General features: G+C 43.7%; 1 protein-coding gene across 4 annotated transcripts in view; it reads right to left on the bottom strand.

The window, feature by feature from the left end:
• The window catches only part of GYG1 (glycogenin 1), a 33,189-nt gene extending 20,375 nt beyond the window's left edge, over positions 1-12,814 (bottom strand). Inside the window, exons 1-4 of one of the 4 annotated variants that reach the window (XM_072727105.1) lie at positions 12,635-12,814; positions 9,779-9,914; positions 7,799-7,973; positions 7,348-7,510 (exon numbers count right to left, since the gene is read on the bottom strand). In XM_072727105.1, coding sequence (XP_072583206.1) covers positions 7,348-7,510; positions 7,799-7,973; positions 9,779-9,914; positions 12,635-12,641 — 481 coding nt within the window. In that variant the 5' untranslated portion in view covers positions 12,642-12,814. The remainder of the gene's footprint in view (positions 1-7,347; positions 7,511-7,798; positions 7,974-9,778; positions 9,915-12,634) is intronic. The other 3 variants (XM_072727103.1, XM_072727102.1, XM_072727104.1) reach the window with 3 other exon arrangements.
• Positions 12,815-23,748: the final 10,934 nt, after the last annotated feature.

Raw genomic sequence — 23,748 nt, 5'->3', positions numbered from 1 at the left:
TAGGAGACATCCCGGCCGGCAGCTGTGATCCATCAGGCCAGGGCGTGGCAACACAGGTGAGAGAAAAAAGGAAATGGGACTAGAGACACTGACACCTGTTTTGCAAACAAAAGCAAATATCAGATCCTGCATCATCCTTCCACCTGGCTGCCCGAGTATAATAACTGCCTTACAACCCTTCAGTATTTTCCAGGTCTTTTGAGCAGAGTCATGAACCTGGCAACCATAAACACATCACAGCATTTATCAGAAACTCGGTCTATTTTATAAGACAGAAATGGAGTTGAGTGCTGCCTTTCAAATTTGTGCAATTGTTTCTGTACTCCTCCATAGTCTGTTGGCAGCTGGCCTGCCTACAGTGGATAGCAGGGAGGGTGGGTCATTTCTGGTTTAAACATGACCCCTAGTAGCTCAGCCACAGGAACATTCCCTTTAGAATCCTCCTACTCAAAGTGGTCCAGGTTTCAGTACCACAGGCATTGCCTGGGAACCTGACAGAAATGCAGAATGATAAGCCCCAACCCAGACCTGCAGAATCAGAATCCACCTTTTAATCCTTTAATCCAGGTGATTTCTTTGCATATTAGAATATGCGAAGCACTGGTTTAGAGTCTTTTAGGGGAAGGACTCCTCCTTTACCAGAGGATGCAACTCGCAGTTTCATTTCTATAGAAAACGGCTGACGTATCATAAATTAGGTATAGGTATTATGAACAGGATGATTAATAAGATAGGTTTCAGCTCTCCAATGGTTCTCAATCTAATAAAGGGGCAGAGGAGCGGGTATCAAGCATATAGAGTAAAACATGCTTAGTACTATATAGAGATACAGGCAAGTGCCAAAGTGAAAAGGTGACTCGCCTGTTAACACTGATTTCCACGATATACTAGTGTCATCGCTTCTGCCTAGAGCAAGCATGCTAAGGATTACAGTTTATGAATGATCTTGGTGATATTTCTAAGAGGTTTACCAAGGACCAGCGGATGAGCCCTAGGCAGCTCATGGAAATCCAGGCACTTGCAGCTTGGGACTCACTGTGATAGTGAGTGCATCTCACTTGCCTCAACCCACTTAAGCCAAGAACAATCGATTTACTTTACCACTTCATGTTAAATAGCTCTTTTCTTTTTAACTAATTTTCTTTCATTTAAATTCAATTTGCCAACATATAGAATACCCAGCGCTCATCTCATCAAGCGCCCTCCTCAGTGCCCATCACCCAGTTACCCCATCTCCCTACCTACCTCCCCTTCCAAATGCTTTATTTATTTCCCAGAGTTAGAGGGGCCTCTCATGGTAATAACTTTTATCACTTTTTTTTTTAAAAGAAAGATTCTTGGGGTGTCTGGGTTGCTCAGTAGGCTAAGTGTCTGCCTTTGGCTCTAGGTCATGATCCTAGAGTCCTGGGATTTAGCCCCAGGTTGGGCTCCTGCTCAGCAGGGAGCCTGCTTCTCCTTCTCCCTCTGCCCCCAACAGCCCACCCCCACTGCCGTGCCCTTGTGCCCTCTTACATGCCTGCTCTCTAATAAACAGTACCTTTTTTTAAAAATTTTTTTTATTATTTATTTATGATAGGCACACAGTGAGAGAGAGGCAGAGACACAGGCAGAGGGAGAAGCAGGCTTCACGCACCGGGAGTCCGACGTGGGATTCGATCCCGGGTCTCCAGGATCGCGCCCTGGGCCAAAGGCAGGCGCTAAACCGCTGCGCCACCCAGGGATCCCTAATAAACAGTACCTTAAAAAAGAAAGATTCTTAATAATCAAGAGGTTAATTAAATAACATATAAATGCAAGGGAACATTTATTCTAGGCCTATTAAATTTCTGTAAGGTCTCGTAAGCTTTAGAGAGGCAGGGATAAAAAAAATCAATTATTTACTAGTCCACTGCTGGCCATTAAACTTAGCATCTTGCCCAGATTAGTAGAGTTATTTATGATTTTTTTTTTAAAGATTTTAGTCACTGAGAGAAAGAGAATGAGCAGAGGGAGGAACAGACGGAGAGGGTGAAGCAGACTCCCCACTGAGCAGGGAGCCCGAAGTATATAGCTCAATCCCAGGACCCTGGGATCATGACCTGAGCTGAAGGCAGACACTTAACCGACTGAGCCTCCCAGGTGCCCCAGTACCTACCATGATTTAAATGCCAAATGGACTACTCTCTAAATGTAGACAGTAATATTTCCAAGAATACTTCTGGACTCACAAAACAATGTAAGACTATAAACTGTGCAGCCGATGTAGAAAAAGACAAGATACTTTAGATATTGCGGTTTGGGGGAAAAGAGCAATCAGCTGTAGAGACAGTAGACAAGGGCCTCCGTTGATCTGTACGACGAGGAATGTAGCAGCTGTTCTCTACGCAGAGAAATGAATTTTAAGTACTTAATCTGTAATAAGGCCCATGTCAGAGATTCTCCTCCATCCTGTGTCACTATCAAGATACGTTTTCATGAATGCTGCAGTAGGGACTAATTAGGAGGGAAGGAGAAAAAAAAAACCCACACACACAACCCAGCCACGGAGTGAAGAAACGCTGTCTGGCTCAGGCCTGGCTCTGCCACTGGCTAAGCTGCTGTCCTGACGCTACGCCAGGGGCTTCCTCATCCTGGTTACAGAGCAGGCCCTCGAGAAAGACCTGCTGCTACGTGAATATGTGAACGGGAGGGTGACTGACAACCTCATGGGACCACTGGGAAAGGTGTGGAGGAGGAGGGCCAGTGTGAGAGCTTGTACACACGTAACACGTTGGTCCTTTCCCCCTTCTCGATTTCTCACGGGGCTCATGATCCCTGCTGGTTACAAGGCTAGAGACAAACAGATGGCTAATTTAAAAAGAAATACTCATGGGTACAAGGAGGTAAAAATAGCTCTTGAGAAAAAAACCTGGGTGCTCATTTGTCTTGCTATTACATGTCAGGACTTTTGCTTTTCGTTTTTACTTATTCGGGATGCTGACTACTCAAACTATCAATTAAATGATATAAGTGCAAAAGCGCAGAGTAATTTTCAAAGCAACCTAAGAAGAACCCTCCAGGCCACAGGCAGCCTCGTGTCTGGGCAGCCGGCAAGGGAGAAGCCCTCGAGTCAGCGGACCAAGTGAGGCACACTGGAACTTGAGCTGATTTGGGTTGGACAAGACAAGTGTTATCTGGAAATACCTCTCACCTTCATTCCTTTTTTGGGCAGGTTCAATTTGAAGCCTAACCTACCACAAAGATTAAAAGAGGTAGCAGTGCAGTCAATTTTACACTTTAGAAGAATTTAACGTCAACTCTTTTCTGTTAAAAATCATTTTAAAAACTTAGCATACTCTCCTGGTTTACTGCATCTGCTAGTACAGAAAAAAAAAAAATCTTTCAGTTTAAGGGGCTCCGTGACCACTTGGAATCTGAATATGGAACATGTAAGTATAAGGAGCTCATGGCAGGTCTTGGGATTCTGCTTAAGGTGAAATCATACCTAATATTCAATCACCAACTGTCTATTCTTTCCGAAAATTCAACTGTAGACCAAAGTTTCATTACTCCAGTAAACAGCACAGGGTATTTATGTTAAAGCCAATCCCCATTTTTTTTTTTTTTTAAAGAACACACTCCAAATGGGGAAAATATGAATTCTTCTTTTTGATTTAGGTTTTTGAAACAAACACAAAGAGATAAAATTAAACATTCAGCAATCCTCAAGCACTAAACTTCCAACTGTATAGGCGTCCTTAATTTAGGATACTTTAGAGTAATGAGGGGAAAGAAAATAAACCTCAACTTGCATTCAGATTGATTTCTTCAAGAGCCGAGGGCATCACCTTTGTTGCACATGAGTATGCAGAGACAAAACCGATGATGAGTATCTGATATGACCTCTCTCTTCCTCTTGCTGCTAACAAACCCCGACTTAACCTGACCTGTCACAATCTATAAAATGTATAAAATGCTAGCGTGTATGTATTTCACAACAGCTATTGTTCAACTTTCAGGAAACCTGTAACTTCAGTTATGAAGTAAGCGCCAAGACAGTTTGCAAACACGAACAGTATAGGAACTTAGACACCGCACTCCGGAAAATTAGGATTCAGCCATGAATGAGGTGCACAGCCACTAGCTCTAAATTCTAATACTCCATATATTTGGAAGGAAGAGAGAAGTCAAGGTATCTAGCGTGATTTGCCAGGTTAGGGCTATTCTCTTGGCTAGAGGCATGGCGGGGGTGTAGTAATTAGAGGGCTGGTGATTAGAGGCATGCCAGCCACATTCCTCTGCAGCAGAAGAACTGTAAAACCAGTCACAAACACTCAGGCACCAGGGGCCTGTGAGGCTTGTCACTGGACACCAGGCCCCATAGTTTTTGTTGAACGTATGCAAGAGATTAAGCAGGACTTGCAAGACATTCAGACTGAAATACAATCATCTATAAATGGGTTTTCTTTAGTACCAATCTAAAGAGGCTGTGACCTAAGCCCCCTGTTCAGTAAAACTGTGGGATGAAGAGAGATGGCAAATACCTATGGATATTAGAAAATGTGAAACACTGAAAATGTTCATATCTCGGTACATGACATTTATACAAAATGGTGCACTGCGCTGAAAACGTGAAGCAAAGCGAGGTTCCTACGGCCATTAGAAAAAAAGAGGCAGTTCACGACAAGATGTTAAGGGTCAGTCCAGTAAGTCTTTATGTCATACTGGTATTAATTCAACAGGACAGTAAACTTTTCCAATGCAGAAGAGGCTCCCACGGTATGTTGGGAGCTTTCTTTGGGAAGTAAAGCTCATCAACACAAAGGGAAAACTACCTTTCACGTAAGAGCTGCTGATCTATTCTTCTGTGGAATTTAGACAACATATTGAGAATAACTATACGTTTCCATCTGCATAACTGAATTTTCAACTCTTTAAATTAAGCATTTCTATTAACAGAGAAAATTCAATCCCTTGCCACCGACGAGCCAGTAAACGGAACACCTTACAGAAAGACCAGCTCCTGGAAACCCTGCTGAATAATGAAATGTGCTACTAGGCACAGAGAGACTCCCTCAGTGGTTTCAGATTCTGGCTGAAAAAGCAGCAAGTGCTTTCTAGTTGGGCACATTTCACACATCCTGGCTTCTTAACAACGAATCCATCAACTCTTCTAGTACCTCCTTCATTCCCAGACAAGGTAGACAATCCAGATCGGGTTCTAATCAATGGGTTTTACATTCTAAAATTGTAACCTGGATAATTTGCCACGGCATCCTACTGTTTGGTATCCAAGCTCTTTGTTCTCAACAACAAAACCTAGTACTTGTCTAGATTAAAAAACTGGATTGATTCTCTTTACGCTATTACGAGTCATTTGGATTTCAGGTTGCTGGAGCTACTTTAGAATGTGAATTGTTTATTGGAGTTGAGAATTTATACTGAATTTCTGGCAGATTACACTACTTCCTCCAAATTTGATCAGAGAAGGTGAAGAAAGCTCTATTTTGACGGGAAGGCTTAGACAAACAGTGGACTTCTGCTAAAAATACTCTCACCTTCCTTTTATGCAAAGTAGAAGAAATAAGGAGTGTTTTGAACTCAAGTACTAATAGGTCTTTCGTTTTTTAGCAGCTCCATAGAAGAAATAAGTCAGTGAAGTGAAGAAGTTGTATTTGGCCCTGACCACAGTGATCACTCAACACATTTCTTACTTAAGGGTGCTTAAACTAAGACTGCACCTCTTATCAGATGTCACCATTCATTTTGGTGAAGATATCCCTGCTCACTGTTTTAGAGCATATAATGTCTTGGCACAGAGCAAAGTTTCTCCACCTTGGCACTACTGACAACTGGGGCCTGCTAATCCTTTGCTGTGAGGCCTGTCCCGTGCACCACAGGATGTTCAGTGGCATCCCTGGCCTCTATTCACTAGATCCCAGTGGCACCCTTCTTCTCAGTTGTGACAATCCCACAGGTCTCCAGATGTTTCCAAATGTCCCCTAGGAAGCCAAATCATCCCCACGCTGAGAGGGCTTGATGAAGAGTATAAACTAGCCAAATAGGGACTCAAGATGGAAACTTAAACTTTCTTATTCTTTTTAATGACATTTCAGTAGCTGCATATCACATGTTCTCTGTCAAGGGACCAAACAATTTGTTTTCCTGTGAATAGCAACAACAAAAATCCCAATTTCAGATTTAGGTAGAACTTGTTTTAACTTCAGCAATTTGATAAGCTTTTAATCTTTTAGTTTAAAACGTTTAAATGTGAGATTTTGACTTTTAACTTTATAACTAGTTAATGGAAATGAATCTTCATATCTATACTGAAGGCCAAACCTTATATCACCTGAGGAAAGTCATTTATGCTAATTTCAAAAGATCTACTCCCTGCAATCTCAGATTTGCTCTTGGAGAGGAGAGGGGGGAAGAGAGGATTCCTGGTGCCAAGCACCTGCTTCCAAGCTCAGAGCTCCCTGCCACAACGTCAAGTATCTGCTAGTTAAGACACTGGCTGCTTCTTAGAGTGGATCCTTCTCTGATATAATTGGCTTTCTTCTTTATTCAAAAGATCCACCAGAATTTTAGAAAGAGCTGCTTTTGCACATTAACTAGTAGTTTTGTCTTGGGATAGTTTGTTGTTGTTTAAAAAAATGGATTATTTATCATTTCAGAGACTGGCCTGAAACAGAAACATACCATCTGATCAAATTTCTGCAAAGGATGTGGGTCCCTAAATCCACAAATAGTCAGAAACTCTCTATATATACATGTAGCTACAGATGCACTTATAAATTATAGAAAATGGATGCTGACTTTGCCAATGTCCTACTCTTTGGCCTTGCAAATGCCACTCTGATGTGCGGCATTATAGGGAATGAGAATTTGGAGACAGAGATTAATCATTTACCTTCCTGTCTTGCTTTTTAAATGCTTCCCAGGAGAATGAGAGCCAAATTATCAGGTTTATTCCTCCAATTTCTATGGGGAAAATGGTTGGTCCTCCCATTAGCTGTTGCGATTAAGTTTACTTTGGTTTAAAGATAGATGTTAACATTTTTGATTTGTTTAATGTCTTTTTAATTCTTGAATAGTCACGGTTCATTTATCATACTCTAACTTAGACACAAGAAAGCCAGCTAAAGGCAGGTGTGTAAAACTGCCTCTCTGAGCTTAGGTTAATCTTATGCACTTATAAAAGAAAAATGCATATGCACACACAGACACACAACAGTCTTTTCAACAAGAGCACAAATGAAAATGTGTGCTACATCTCATGCATTGCTGTCTTCCAGGCACAAGGAATCAAAGCAACTAGATCCCTGAGAAGAGCAACCCCTAGAAGTTACTAACAGCTTATCGCATACAAAGAGAACAGATACCTACCATCAAAACTGCCTTGCTCAGAAGCAAGGTGCAATAGCTGATTGTACGTTTCAACTGAAGGCTGATAAACAAAGACTCCAGAATTGAAGCAGTCAGGCCACCCTGGGTCTGGTGCCGCCGACAATTCTTCTCTCTCAAAAAGATCATCAATATTTGCTAGGACCTAATTCAAAGGGGGGAGGGGTGGGAGGGAAAGCATTACAGGAATGTTCTGCCCCATAAATATAAGTTCTCCCTACATTATCCAACACAAAAGATGCAATCTGCTGCTTTTCTTAACCATTCAAGTGACAGCTGTTAAGGTAGCCTGGGTTTACTCTCCTTCATCACCTGATGCTCTTAATGACTGGTTTTATCTGAACTTCACTGTCAAGCCTTGAGAGCATTCCTCAAATGCCTAACTGGTCTCAGTTACTATATACATCCTGTCAGTCATCAAAGCCACACTCACCAGAGTATCTGCATCCATGAACACACATTTTGAATACTGCGTAAGTGACCAGCAATGCAGTTTAGTCAACGTGACGCCCAACTCAGGCCTCTTCATTAAGGTTAGATGAGCAGAATCGCCACTGTCCAAGACGTCTACTGTGATGACTTCATCAAAGACTGTTTCTAAAACTTTTCTGACAAAATAAAAACCAGAAAACAGCACTTAGTATCTTTTCAGATAAGTAACAAGTAACCCATCTAATGTAAAATTGAACTATTTGCCTACCCATCAATTACTAAAGCAATCTGTTATTTTGATATAGCACAATCTCTTAAATAGGTGGTCTTAATTTACTTCAGGCCAAACTGTAGTAATTTGCATGTGCAGCTAACTTCACTAAAATAATAAAAATTGCTCTGGTGAAGATGAAGTACTTGTCTTAAACATTATTATAGCAAAAGGTTCCTAATTCTTATTGGATCACTGAATACCAGGCAAATTATAGAAACTGCCTGTCGAGATGTGACTCCCATTTGGAAAGAGCACATCTTTACAACAGCCTACGTATTTAACAGTGATATCTCATTAGAAGGGATTCTTGCGGGTCACTGCATGTTTTTACAAATGATGCTTAAGTGCATATCATACCTGCAATGAAGCCTAAAACTAGCCATTTTTGCTAAAGTAGTTGACAGAGAACACTGCGTCCCAAAAGGAGTTAAAGGACTCAGTTATTTGGGTGCCAATTTTTAGAACAGAATATAACCAACACTTACATTACAGTATGCTTAGCACTTTGACATAATGAGGGACTCACTTTGGTTTGTGAGGTACACTTTTCTGGGCCCCAAATTAACTCAAGATTTATTTTAGGAAGCAATCTTGAGGTGGGTTAAGTGGGGGAAGACTTAGGTAAAACAGTAAGTTCAGCACAGGGCAACAGAAATGATTAACAGGTCATCGCTGAAAGTTTATAACAGTCTGAGACATGTAGAACAAAACTCGAAATGTACTGTCTCCAGGCTGTGGAAAAATATGTTCTAATTCACGCAGTAAACTTGATATTTTTGAAAATAAATGGTCAGCGGTGCCATTTACCACAGTAAAGGGGGATCTAAGACTTACATCTGTCTTCTTACACACATCCTCACTAAAGAGACTACAAATTAGGATGTACACGTTAGGAAGCATTAGCATTTTCCCAAATTGCCCTTTAGAAATAAGGTTATTAGTGTGTGAAAAGCATCTATCTCTCATTATATAAAGCAACCTTTTCAGAGGTCCTTGGCATGTGGTATATTTCTTGTCAAAAGTCACAAAAAGGGCATTTTCAATTTCTAAAAGGTCTAGGAAAACAAAAATAGACACCATACAGAGCTGCTAGTGTGCCCCCATATTTTTGTAGTATTAGGATCTAGGTAGTTCAGTCCAATACTTCAAAGTTTCATACCAACAAATCAAAGTGAACTAACCCAATCAACAAGCAGTTAGTGTCCTCCAATCCCCACCCCTGGGGTGCTCTCCTAGCACAATCCCTAGTTCAGAAAGCCCTGGCAAACATTCTAGTCTATTAAATGATAGACAAACATCTTTGGGTTACAAATGCCTATGGATACTGGAGAAAACTGCCTTTTTTTTTTTTTTTTTTTTTTTCCCAGTCACCTGAGCTTTCCCTGGGTGGAAACAGGAAACAAAGCAGCCCCTGTGGCATTCTGGGAAAGGAATGCAAGTGAAGTGTGACCACCTAAAAGGAATGCCTGGACTAAAACATTCACTCGGGTCATCCTAGAGGACTTGCTTACAGAAGAGTCCTTCTCCCACCAGAACCAGTAAGACCATGGGTCAGAACAGCAGCTCCCAGGAAGGAGCTCAGCAATTCTGATCTTTCTCCACCTAGTGTTCAACCCCTGGAAAGGGTATGGCCTCAGTGCCCAGGGATGCCAGAATTGGGAGGCGGAGGGCAGAGTGGCACCCACAGAGCAGCAGGGAGATCCTCACCTCATGGAGTCTGAGACCTGCGGGGTGGCAAGCACGGCCAGCTTCCTGGTGGTCCTGTGCTGTTTCAGAGACGAGCCCAGGACCAAGGCTCCTTTGGCGTAGGCATCGTTTGTGGTCAGTGTCACAAAGGCCTGATCTTAATACAAAGACAAAGAGAAAAACCACACTGATTATAATATCCTACCTGGGAAAAGCTACCCCAGGACCCTTTGCAACCACTAATTTGGCAAAATCAGCCTCTCTGAGATCAACTTGCTCTGTTAATTAAGGAGCAGCCTCTTTGGAAGTGGGGGGGAAGAACCCAAGTGCCCACTTTAAAAATGATTCACGACCATTCTTTAGCAGAAACATCCTTGGCAATCTCCGACAGGCTGATTAAGCTATAAAAATCAAATCCAATTTAGAGCCCAAACACGCAAAATTCTCAGACTAAATAGTAGCTTAACACCAGAAGGTGAACCTTGGGCAATTAACAGGTGGTAATGAAGAAATCAAGAGGTCCATTTTCTGTTTCCTACAAGTATTTTCAGCCAACCACAAATCTCACTAATGACCTCAAATGAGAGCATCTGAAAGCAGAGGCCACAGTCTTCATGCTGATGCTTAAGCTTCTGCCAAGCCTCAGGCTTTATATAGTGTTTCCTCAACCTGGAGTAAAGCCCCCTGACCCCCAACCACCGCCGCCGCCGCCATACCAACAGTCACTGCTCAAACATCACCTCGACAGAGGCCTTCCCTCCTTAGTGCTTTTATCTAAACAGCAGCTAGTGTTAACTGCATTTAGGGACCACCTCAAAAGCACTAACAAATCTGCCTTTTTCTTGGAGAGGCACGCAGCACGCCCTACCCTGTACCATGGGATCCCCCAACACATACACACACACAAAACCACTCAGTTGCCAGAAGGAAAGGCAAACACATGAATTATTCTTCCTATTGAACAAGCCTCACCCTCCCAAGACCATCAACCCGGCCTTTGGGATTTCTCCAGGTCTTCCCTGGAAGGAGTCTGAGGTACGCTCTATCTCTGGGGGGATTTTAACAAGTTAGTGGGCATCCAAACGTACAGGATACTTAGGATCAAACACTGGCAGGGGTCACTTGGGGGCACTGTTGCCCAACCAAGGAGTTGGGACATTTTGTCATGAAGTAACGCTCTTCATTATTTTCCAGCTGTGAAGGCTGGAGACAGAATAAATTCCTCTGATAAGCCAGAGAAAGTTGCAGGCTGTCAAGGGGGCTAACACGGGGCCCAGTCTCAGACCAGAGGGCATCTTCACCACCATCCCCCCCACTCTCTTCCTGTAAAGGCTCGCTATTGAGCCTTGAAAGAGTGCTGTTCCCCACTCCTCAAGGGCCACTGGCTTCCCAGCTAGTCACACTGTAGGGTAGCTCAGAACAGTGACATCTGTCACTTGACATGCCCATCAACGTCTGCCTTGACTTGTTCCTTCGACCCACCATGAGAAGGTGGCAACATTTCAGCCAGTCTGCCCCAGGAGCCTTTAATCTGGGGGGATAACATGCCTAATGTGTCACCTGACCAACAGTGGTCCAGATTCCAGGGGAACCTGGATAGAAGTTGGACAAGGGATTTAAATAGGACTCGGTGATTTCAGGAAGCAAGGATGGGGATGCTGTGCACGGTGAGGCAGGGCGCAGGCTCAGGGCCACAGGCTGCAAGCCCCGGCGCACGTTACACGCCAGGGAAAGACCTGGGGCCGCTGGCAAAGGGAACCGCGCCGGCCCCGCAGGGTCTAGTCGCGCTCTCGGCCCCACCACAGCGGAGGGACCGCCCGGGCCCGGCCGCAGCGGCCCCCGCAACAAGGGAGCGGGCGCTCCCCGGCTCCAGCTGGCCGCAGCCCCGCCCCAGGCCTAAAAATAGGCTCGGCGCGGCCGCCAGCGAGCGCCCCGGAGAGCGGCACCGGGGCCGGGCCTGCGCCCCTCCAGGGGCCCCCGCCCGCGCCCCTCCGGGTGCCCCCGCCCGCGCCCCTCCGGGTGCCCCCGCCGCGCTCCAGGGCCCGGGCCCGGCACCCCCGGAAACCGGCTCCCCGCCCGCGCCCCTCCAGGTGCCCCTGCGCCCCCCCCAGGTGCCCCCACGCCCCTCCAGGTGCCTCTGCGCTCCCCCAGGTGCCCCTGCGCCCCCCACAGGTGCCCGCGCGCCCCTCCAGGTGCCTCTGCGCCCCCCCAGGTGCCCGCTCCCCCAGGTGACCCCGCGCCCCTCCAGGTGACCCCGCGGCGCGCTCCAGGGCCCGGGCCCGGCACCCCCGGAAACCGGCTCCCCGCACCCCCCGCCCGCGCGCCCCTCCAGGTGCCCCTGCGCCCCCCCCCCAAGTGCCCGCGCGCCCCTCCAGGTGCCTCTGCGCCCCCCAGGTGCCCGCGCGCCCCTCCAGGTGACCCCGCGCCCCTCCAGGTGACCCCGCGGCGCGCTCCAGGGCCCGGGCCAGGCGGCCCCGGGCACCGGCTCCCCGCACCCCCCCACCCGCGCCCCCCCCAGGTGCCCCCGCGCCGCGCTCCAGGGCCCGGGTCGGGCGCCCCCGGGCACCGGCTCCCCCCGCCCCCCGGCCGCGCCGCCGCTGCTCCGCCCGCCCCCCCGCCCTTCCCGGCGGCAGGAGGAAGCGCTCGGAGACGGAAGCGGGCGCGGGGGCCCCGGCAGGCGGCCCAGGCCCCGCCAGCTGCCCGCCCGGCCCCGGCTGCCGCAGGCGCCCACGCCCGACCGCAGCCACAGCCTGCAACTTCGCGGCGGTCCGCGGCCGGCCGGGAGCTCCCGGGGGCGCGGGCGGGCGGGGCGAGGGGCGAGGGGCGAGGGCCCGGGGGCTGCGGGGCGGGGCCCCGGGGAGGGCTCCCGGCGCGTACCTGTCATGGTGCCGCCGGGGCCGCCGCAGCCGCAGTCGGGGGCCGGGAGGAGCGCGGGGGAGCGGGGCGGGGAGCGGGGCAGCGCGGCGGGAGCCCAGGCCGGCCGAGCGCTCTTATAGCGGCCGTCACGTGGCCGCGCGCGCTCCCGGCGCCCGCCCGCATCCTCCCCGCCCCCCAGCCCGCCCGGGCTCGCGGCCCGCCCCGGGGGCACCTGCCGGGGACCTGGCGCCTCCGCATCCTCCGTCACCCGGGGGGGGGGGGGGGGGGGGGGCCGCGGCAGCAGCTGCACAAACTCCCGAAGAAGCCGCGGGGTCGAGGACCCGAAAAGCAAAACCCGCCAGACCACTCCGCGGAGCGTTCGCTTGAACTGCTGGGAACAAAGTGTGCATTTCACTCATTTCGCATCAGCCTCTGGAAACCACTTATCTATTATTTATTATTATATTTATTTAATATTATTATTTTTTATTTTTTATTTTTTATGTCCACAGTGGTCTCGTGGCTTACCAAAAAAAAAAAAAATGCAATGACTCTTCACTATGTAATTTCGATCCTTGGAGCCCTCTGCATCCATTAGATAGTGATCCCTTTACTCCTTCCACCAACTCACTGAAGCAGGTGCTATATCCTCTTCCTTTTACAGATAAACTGAATTACAGAAGGTTTGAATGACCTGCCTAGGGTCCTGTCATGGAGTGCAGAAGGGGGGCATTTTGGTTTACAGAACTGATCTTCCTACCAGGAAGGCCATGACATCTCTGGGACCTCGGTGCCCTAATACGGTCAGCAAATTATGGTAACTGTGGTTGGGTAATACAGCTGTTTAGGTTAATCTGTTTCACAAATCATGAAAAGGTGAATTTGTCGTTTTGCTAGGAAGTTGAGAAATAGCCCTTTATTGTGCTCACACCCTCCTCCTCTCCCCATCCCCTCCACCCAGCCCAAACATACCAGGAAAGGAACAGGTAATACAATTCTCTGCCAACTGCTGCTCAGTAAATGCTGAATGGAAGCCAAATAGGAAATCGACAACATCAGCTCAAAAAGTGGAATAGATGCATAAGAATAAGGTGTTTTATTGCAAAGGCCTATTGCTTTATTCTTAGACCAATTATCTCAGTTTCCTCAAGTGTAGGCCTGAACTTCCTACATTATAATTGCTTAGGGCACTTATTACAATGTTAATTTTTGGTCCTAAGTCCAGACCTCCTGCACCAAAATCTTAAGGGTCCAACCCAAGAATCAGCATCTTAATTATCATCCTCCGGGAAACTCTCTTCATTCCTTTCCTTTCTCCCTACCCCATCATGGCTTGGAGACCACTGATTCACTTGGAAAGACCTCCTGGTTACTTGGCTTTATAAACAGTTCTTTTGTAGCAGGCGGAAATGTGGTGGCAAGGGTGAATTGGAGGAGTTTTCACATATTTGAACCCTGCGGGTTTAGAAAAGTTGACTTTTTTTTTTTTTTAGATTTTATTTATTCATGAGAGACACAGAGACATATGCAGAGGGACAAGCAGGTTCCCCCCGGGGAGCTTGATGTGGGGCTTGACCCCAGGACCCTGAGATCATGCCCTGAGCCAAAGGCAGATGCTCAACCACTGAGCCACCCAGGCGCCCCAAAAGTTGACACACTTTAAGAAATATGTAGGCTGGGCAGCCCCAGTGGCCCAGCAGTTTAGCGCCACCTTCGGCCTGGGGTGTGATCCTGGAGTCCCAGGATCGAGTTCCATGTCAGGCTCTCTGCCTGGAGCCTGCTTTTTCCCTCTGCCTGTGTCTCTGCCTCTCCCTCTCTCTGTCATGAATAAATAAATAAATAAATACATAAATCTTAAAAAAAAAAAAAAGAAATATGTAGGCTGTGCTTGATTTGTACCTACCTGAAAAAAGGAAAACAGTGGTGCTCCAGGTCTAAATGGCTTCTTTCCATAGTGGTAAGTGGACCTGAAAGAGTCAAGTATCCATCTTTCACTCAGAAACCCTCCTGCCTTTGGTGATCCTTTACCACCTGCTGCTTGACGGCAAAGTTCCCCGGGCTGGGCTTTCACAAAAGGGCAAATCCAGGAGGAAGATCTGGGGACAATCAGTAGGGAAACAGTAGGGAAAATTTCCTTAGGATCAAGTGCCTCTCTGCTCCATCCTCCAAGATGTCTAAGTAAGAGTGGTCACCACAGCCTTCTTTCCTGTGTTTTGTGCACATTTACAGTAAGAAAACGTTTATAGCTTTCACCGCCTTAAATCAAAGAGGGACATTTTGAGGTTGCTATAATGTCTCAATCGAGATTACTAATAGTGAACCACTGCCCGGTTTTCCCGGAACTGTTTTACACTGAGTTTCAGTTAGGTATGAGAGCAAGTCCTCTCAAACTTTAATGGGCACACAAATTGTCTGGAGATCTTGTTAAAATGCAGGTTCTGACTCAGTAGTTTGGAGGGCATCACCCTGGTGATGTCTGGGTTGTGGACCAATTTTGCATAGCAAGGTGTTTGAACATTCTGGATTGTAAGGATTTAGAGGCAGTGGGTAAACTTACAATGTTGTGGGACAGACGTTTGAGAATTTAATTTATTAACTTTTTTCCCACTGAAATTTCTGTAGCTGAATATCCAAATCCTAAAAGAAAGATTTAAATAAGTCTAAAAAGAAAAGCTACATGGGTACTACTAACTATTAGCATAACTATTAACCATTTAAACCTATGCTAAATGTGTATATTTAGCATGGTTGGTCCAAAATTCATTTTTAGTTGGCTTTGGAATGCATTATGTAATTTTTTTGGCAGGATACTTACTTTCTTAATTATGTTTTGTTTAAGATAATGCTGAAATCAGTTTGCATTCCCTTGAGCACACACACTAATTGATGGTGAGAGCAACTGACCTAGAAATATATTCCAGAGCAGAGGGCAACCTGCTGACCTAAGATACAAACGGTTCCCATGGACAGTCCATGAAATAGATACACCACATCTGGCCAGACACAGAAACTAACTAGTTAACTACTTAGTGTTTTGCCCTTAATTGGTAACACACAAAGTCTGTACCTGGAATTGCTGCCAGTGATCACATCCCTGTCCAATTCCAAATGAAAGTTTATTCAGGAAATATTATCCTAGGAGGCCCCAAGTTGTTCATTCTTCACTTGAAAGCTGGAGTCTCAAACCCCACAAGTTGCAAGGGCCTGTTGACTGGTTACAATGCCTTTAAAAAAAAAACAATTTTTTTATTAAGATATAATTCACATACCATAAAACTCAGCCATTTGAAGCATATAATTAGATTATTTTTAGTATATTCAGAGAATTGTGCAAAGATCGTCACAATTTAACTTTAGAACATTTTCATCGCTCAAAAAGAAAACCATACCCGTAAGTGGTCACTCCTCATTCTCTCTTTCCCTCAGCCCTCAGCAACTACTAATCTTTCTGTCTCTATAGCTTTGTTTAGAAAGATTTGCCTATATGTGGTCTTTCATAACTGGCTTCTTTCATTTACTACCATAATATTTTCATGGTTCTTCCATGTTGGGGCATGTGTCGGTGTTTTGCTCCCTTTTATTGCCAAATTATATTTTATTATATGGATATATGACATTTTAATTATCTATTTCATGAATAAACATGTTGATGAACATTTGGGTAGTTTCCACTTTTTAGCTATTGTGGGTAATGCCGCTAAGAATATTTGTGTCCAAGTTTTTGCTTTGCTTGACACACATATATATGTTTTAAAACATATTTTATATAATCTCCTCCTGGATACATACCAACTGTAGAATTGCTGGATCATATGGTAACACTACGTTTAACACTTTAAGACGGCCAGACTGTTTTCCAAAGTGTCTGCATCATTTTGCATTCCCACTAGTATGAGAGTTTCTTAGCCAATATTGTCTTTTATTATAGCCATTCTAATGGGCTTAGTGTAGCATCTCATTGTGGATTTGATTTGCATTTCCCTAATGACTTGTAATGTTGAGCATTTTTTCATGTGCTTATTGTCCATTTGCATATCTTCTTTGGATAAATGTCTATTAAAAAACTTTACCCATTTTTAAATTGAGTTGATTTTTTGTTATTGAGTTATAAGTTCTTTATATATTCTGGATACAAGCCCTTATTAGATTTATTTTGTATGGTTTCAGATTTTTATTTTTAATTTTTTAATTTTTTAATTTTTTTAATACTGTTTATTTACTTATTTTTTAATTAATTAATTTATTTATGATAGTCACAGAGAGAGAGAGAGGCAGAGACACAGACAGAGGGAGAAGCAGGCTCCATGCACCAGGAGCCCAACGTGGGACTCAATCCCGGGTCTCCAGGATCGCGCCCTGGCCCAAAGGCAGGCGCTAAACCGCTGCGCCACCCAGGGATCCCTGATTTTTATTTTTTTATTTAAAAATTATTTATTTTAAAAAAATTTAAAAATTTATTTATTTATTTATTTGACAGAGAAAGCACAAGTAGATGGGGCGGCAGGCAGAGGAAGTGGGAGAATTAGATTCCCCTCTGAGCAGGGAGCCCACCTTGGGGTTGGATCCCAGGACCCTGAGATCATGGTCTGAGCTGAAGGCAGACACTTAACTGATTGAGCCATGCAGGCATCCCTGATTTTGGCTTTTTACTTTCTTGATAATATTTTTTGTAGCATAAAAGTTTAAAATTTCTACATAGTCCAGTTTATTTATTTTTCTTTTTTGCTTGTGCTTTTGGTATCATATCTAGGAAACCCACCCGATGAGGGACTCAATCCCAGAACTCCAGGATCACATTGAAGGCGTTGAAGGCAGAAGCTCAACCACTGAGCCACCCAGGCGTCCCCCAGCACCATTTATTGAAAAGACTATTGTTTCTCCATTGAAATGTCTTGGATACTTAGCTTTTTCTTTATCTTGTAGGCATTTTGAATCTTTTATCAGTACATGCTTCCCCCTTTTTTGGTACACTTAGAAACTTATGGCAAAATTTGTAGCTGCTTCTGGTCATTATTTAGCCTATCCATCTTGCATTTACTTGTGCTTTAATTTTTTTCCTATTACGCTTGCTTTATTTATGAAGTTGCATGAGATCCTTTGGAAGTGGGGGAGGCATGTGGAATTAATTAGTAAATAATTAAATGATCAGAGGTTTCTAGAGGGAGTAGAGCACAGAAAAAGAAATTTCAGCTCAATTTGGGTGACTCTGGAGGTTTTTGTAGTGGTTTGTCAGTAAAATGAAAATCCCATAAATTAGAGAGTCAGGGTTATGGATTCAGACATGGGAATAACCTTCTGTAATTAGTTTAAGGTTAGTTAAAAAGACAAGTAATTGCTTTATCTTTCTATCTTACTTTTATTATTTATTCTACCAGTAACACGGTAACAACATGATAGTGGTCAAAAAGCAGAAATAAGGTTGTCTAGGATCTCTAACCCTGAACATTTCGAAGATGTATTACCTTTCAAACTTTGGTTATTATATTTGTTATCTTTTAGTTTGTGGGTTAAGTCATTTAAATTAGTGAGTTATAAGACTAAAAATTAAGAGAATCTCTTTGGCAATTATCTTTTCTTTAATCTCAGGCAATATAGTAATGTTTATATACAATGAAATTTACCTTTAAAAGCAAAGAATTCAATGAACTTTGACATAATATATACTATCATAGAACCATCAACACAATTACCCCCTTCAAATTTCCCTCAAGTGCCTTTGCAGTTAATCCCATCCCCCTACCCTGGTCCCTGGCAAACACAGCTCTGATTTCTATCTATATAGATTTGCTTTTTGTAGAATTTCATACGAGTGCAATCATATAGTGTGCAGTCTTTTGTATCTGGCTTCTTTTAGCATAAGGCTTTTGAGGTTTATTCACATCGTTGAGTATCAGTGGTTTATTCCTTTTTATTACTGAGTAGAATTTTTTTGCATGCATATACTAACATGTATATATCCATTCACCAGCAGATGGACATTTATTTGAGTTGCTTCTACTTTGGGTTTTATGAATAAAGCTGCCATGAATATTCAAGCGCTAGGAGCAGCATTACTGGATTGTGTAGTATGCTATATTTACGTTTATTAGAGTGGCAGTTGACTTTCAAAGTTCATTGTGAAAACTGGATGAGATCACTAAGAATGGAAGTTATTGTTTTTATTTAAAATTGATTATGTCCTAAGACGATCCGATGTCCATTCATAGTAGGCTGAGAGAGAAGGGGACATAAGTCCCCACATATTACTGGAGATTGACTTTCCTTTAGCATGCCGATGCCATCTGCTTCTTCTTTTTTATTATTATTTATTTATTTATTCATGATAGAGAGCGAGAGAGAGAGAGAGAGAGAGAGAGGCAGAGACACAGGAGGAGGGAGAAGGAGGCTGCATGCCGTGAGCCCGACGTGGGACTTGATCCCAGGACTCCAGGATTGTGCCCAGGGCCAAAGGCAGGCTCCAAACAGCCGAGCCACCCAGGGATCCCCTGCCATCTGCTTCTAACCATCCAGCATGTGTACACTCAGGGTCTCATTTGAGAAAGGTTAGAAAAGATCCCAAGATTCATTACAATTTAGAGTCTTAGTGACCTGTGGATTGCAGGCTTTTGCTTGAAGAGAGAACATCACTCTCATGAAACCTCTGGTCACAATATATATTATAGAAAGTTCTCTCTCTCACACACTCTCTCTCTTTTTTAGAGATTTCATTTATTTACTCATGAGAGACACACAGAAAGAGGCAGAGACATAGGCAGAAGGAGAAGCAGGCTCCCTCTGGGGAGCTGAGCCAAAGGCAGACGCTCAACCACTGAGCCACCCAGGCATTTCAGTACTCTCTTGTGGATTGTATCATTTGGTCCTCAAGACAGCCTATCAGGTCATCTAGCTGGATACATGATATTTTCACAAAGCCTCTGGGACTCTAGCAATAATTTTATTCTTTTTTTTTTTTTTAAACATTCAACTTCCAGCTTAAACGGCAACAAAACTAAAGGCTGTCACAGATGTCCTTGCATAGCTCTGAGCCCTCTTACATTACCAAACTATCCTCACTCCCTCAGGATCACCACATTTTTTTAGCTCAATCCCAGCCTTGAACCTCCAAAGTGAGTGTGAGGTTGAGGGATGACTGTTGAACACAATGCTTGGAAACAAAAGTGTTTTTCTTTCTTTTTTTTTTTTTTAGTTTTTATTTATTCATGAGAGACACGGAGAGGTAGAGACACAGGCAGAGGGAGAAGCAGACTCCATGAGGGGAGCCCGATGTGGGACTCGATCCCGTACCTTGGGATCATGCCCTGAGAGGAAGGCAGATGCTCAACTGCTGAGCCACCCAGGTGACCCTTATTTTTCTTTTCCACCAGGTGCAAATGGCTTTCTTTGGTTCATGCAGAATTACTATCCCTGTATTAGAGATGATAAAACCAAAACTCAGAGAAGTTAGAAAATTGCTCGAGGCCATTTGACTAGAGAGTGGCACGTCTGGGTCTTCTTCTTCTCCTCCTTCTTCTTCTGAATTAATTTATTTGACAGAGAGAGCACAAGCATGGGGAGCAGGAGAGGGAGAAGCAGGCTGTCTGCTGAGCAGGGAGCCCGATGCGGGGCTCCATCCCAGGACCCTGGGGTCATGATCTGAGCCAAAGGCAGACACTGAACAATTGAGCCACCCAGGTGCCCCACGTCAGGGTCTTCTTAAACTGCACTGCCTCCCTGGAATTTAAGTGGGAATCAGAACATTCCTCAGAATTTGGGAACTTTGAGACACTCACTGCCAATTCAGATAGTCAGTGTGTCAATAATTCCTCCCTATCTGCTTCTCCTTTTGATACAGAGAAGATGGAGGAGTAAATGAGGCATTGGATTTGAAGAATCCCTAAGAAGAGAAAAAGGGGCAGAAGGTAGGAGATAGATGAAGATGAACGTTGGAAGCAGCCTGAGAGAGGTTCCAGCCCACAAGCACAGACAGAAGGAGTAAGAGCTCAAGTGAAGAAGAGCCAAGAAGGTTCCAAAGTCCTAAAGAAGCTGGTGTCAAAGGACATACAGGCCTTTACCCTTAGTAATTCCTAAGCAGCTTCTAGAATAGATCCCGTCGCTTACCCTCATTCCAGGGAGGGGGTCATTGGAACAAAGGCTTAATGATTTCTTGGAAAGTCCTAAACTCCTAAAATATCTTTACCTGTATGAAATTCCTTTTACAGAGGACAAAACATTTACCTATAATTGGAGAAAAAAATAAATTCTGGTTACAGAAGAGGTATTTATTTTAAGAGCTAATTTTATGAGGCACAGTGAGGGATAGGTACTACATATATAATCGTATTTAATCTTTTTGACAGCCCTGTGCAGGAGGTATTATTAGCTCCATTTTGCACACAAAATGATGAAACTGAGAGGTTAAGAAAATGTTCACCTTCAATATGTGAATATCTCTTTTCTGAGGCAGTAGCTTCTATGTCCAGGGGTATTTTTGTCATACATGAATACAGTTTGTGTGTACAGCTTTGCTTGAAATGATTACTGAAGATTTTTTTTTTTTTGATTACTGAAGATTTTTGAAAACAAACTTCTTTTAAAAAATCCAAAGTTTATTAAGATAAAGCAACATGTTTTCAGAAGATCCATTCTTTGAGGTATCACTATTTTGCACACAGAGCAATTACAGTAAGTTATAATTCTTAGAACCATAATACCTAGTGCTTTTGTGGTCATTTATAAATTAAAGAGGTGTTTGTGTAGAGATAGAAATTTACTCAGTCCTGGTACTTAAATTTTTAAGGGGTATTTAAGGGTTTTTCCCCCCAAATATGTATCTTAGGCATTTTTAAAAAGGTGAGAACAAGAGACATTTTTATCATTCTACATGAATCAATATAGCCCTTGAGCTTTAAAATATTTCCTCACTTCTGTTTTATGTTACGTGGCTTGTAAACATATGCTTCTGATTGCTTTCATTTTTACTTCTGATGATCTTGAAGTTCTTTAGTTTTGGACTTGTGTGTGTGTGTGTGTGTGTGTGTGTGTGATAACTAGATAAATCTTTGGTTCCCAAAATATTTCAGATTTTGTTCTGTTGGATGATTGAGATGATTTTTGATTTGGATTTAAACAGCTTTAAAAATGTACTAAAGGATCCGCCACGTTAAATTTCATTGGCAAGTAGTTAGGAATTATCGTCTGCTAACATCTATATTCCAGAAACAGATTTTTAATCAAGGGCTGGTGGGTAAATTGAATCTGTGCATGCAGACTGACCTTGAGCTGAAGATTTTTCACTGTCAGTTTGCATCAGGAAAACCCCTTCTGCAGCCCAGGATCTTCCTTGAATACTACAGAGCTGAAAGCTGTTGCCAGAATTTGATACTGCACCATTCTATGCCAAACAGGGTGCTACGGCCCAGTTTGGTCACGGTACATCATTGGGACGCACCCAGCTTCTGGCCTGGCCAAAACCTTGAGTGGTGATAGCATCTAACCTTGCTGGGCCTATCAAAAAAAATCAGCATGTGAACTCTTTGGCAGGTTCTGTTGGTGTCAGCTGAAGGCAGCCCTTTCTGGAGGCAAGTGGGTTCTCCCAAAGGAAGGAGAAGCAGAGCTGCCCTGCCACCTGCTAGAATCAAATTCAGAAAGTCTGTGACCACTGTTTGTTAATCTCATAAGGACACTTCTGTAAAAAAGGTCCTAACCACCTAAGGGACAAGCAGAACAACAGTTATCAAACATATCGGTTACAACAATTTGACAGATCTCCTGGACAAATCGGTTCTAAAAGAAATAGCATTCATCCAGAAGAAGTGTTTGGATTTTTTTTTTTTTTTTTTGAGGTCAGTAGAAAAATTCCTTAAAGGTCCAGAAGGCCTGCAACTAGCAGCTCCCAAAGAAAATGTTCAGCCGGTGAGGACAGCTGGGTGTTTCTAGCACGCCCACGACACAGTACCATATGTTCCCTGCCCGCAAATCTTTGGAATTGGAGGCTTAAAAGTTAAGACCTTAAACGGTAAATAAATAATCAAGACTCATGGCTGATATTTAAGGTAAAATTTCAGTAAGAGAAAACATAGTGGAGGTTCATAGGTATCTACATGCTTTTAAGATTTGATTTTTCTCTTTTGGAGATTTTATCAGGTTTTGTTTATACTTTGGTTTCGAGAAGTTTGAAGCTTTGGTCCAAATTTTTAGGGCTAGACCATTGTGTGATGGTCTCCATTAAAAACAAATATGAAAAGAGTTAACTGCTTGAGGTAGTATTTCAATACTGAGATTTTTTTTTAATGGACTATAAGAAAGGGATGGAATTGACCATTCTCATATATTTTAAATTATTTTATTTACTTTTTCAAATGAGTACTTTTTTTAATGGTTTAAAAATAAGTATAAAAAGCTCTATGGTGAAAAGTATTCCTCTAACCCTTGTCCCATTCTCCACAGGTAACAATTTCATGCATAAGAAAAATGAATATAGGGACGCCTGGGTGGCTCAGTGGTTGAGCCTCTGCCTTTGGCTTAGGGTGTGACCCCGGGATTCCAGGGTCGAGTCCCTCATTGGGCTCCCTGTGGGAGCCTGCTTCTCCCTGTGCCTATGTCTCTACCTCTCTCTGTGTCTCTCATGAATAAATAAATAAAATCTTACAAAAAAAGGAAAGAAAAATGAATATATTGGTAATCCCTTCCCCAATTTTATGTAATGGGAACATCTTATACATTTTGTTATGTATTTAAATTTAAAATTAATTAATTAATTAATTAAAATAAATACATTAAAATTAATAAACTTTATTTTTTAGAGCCGTTTTAGGGTTGAGGCAAAACTGAGCAGAAGGTACAGAGTTCCCATATATCCCTCATCTTCACATACTCACAGTCTCTCCCATCAACATCCCACACCACCCTGGCACATATGTTACAGTCAGTGAATCTACACTGACACATTATTATCATCCAAAGTCCATAGTTTGGACTTTGGATGATAATGGTTCAGTCTTGGTGCTGTACATTCTACGGGTTTGGTGCATAATGACACGTATCCAGCATAGCGATATTGCACAGAATGGTTTCAACACTCTGAGGTTCTCTGTGTCTGCCTATTCGTCCCTCCCTTCCTCCTAACCCTGGCAACCACTGGTCTTCCAAATTTGACT

This window comes from Vulpes vulpes, chromosome 11 (assembly GCF_048418805.1).
Source record: "Vulpes vulpes isolate BD-2025 chromosome 11, VulVul3, whole genome shotgun sequence".
Classification (NCBI taxonomy): Eukaryota; Metazoa; Chordata; class Mammalia; order Carnivora; family Canidae; genus Vulpes; species Vulpes vulpes.
Note: the sequence above shows the minus strand (reverse complement) of the source record. Positions and strands in the feature narration are given on the sequence as shown.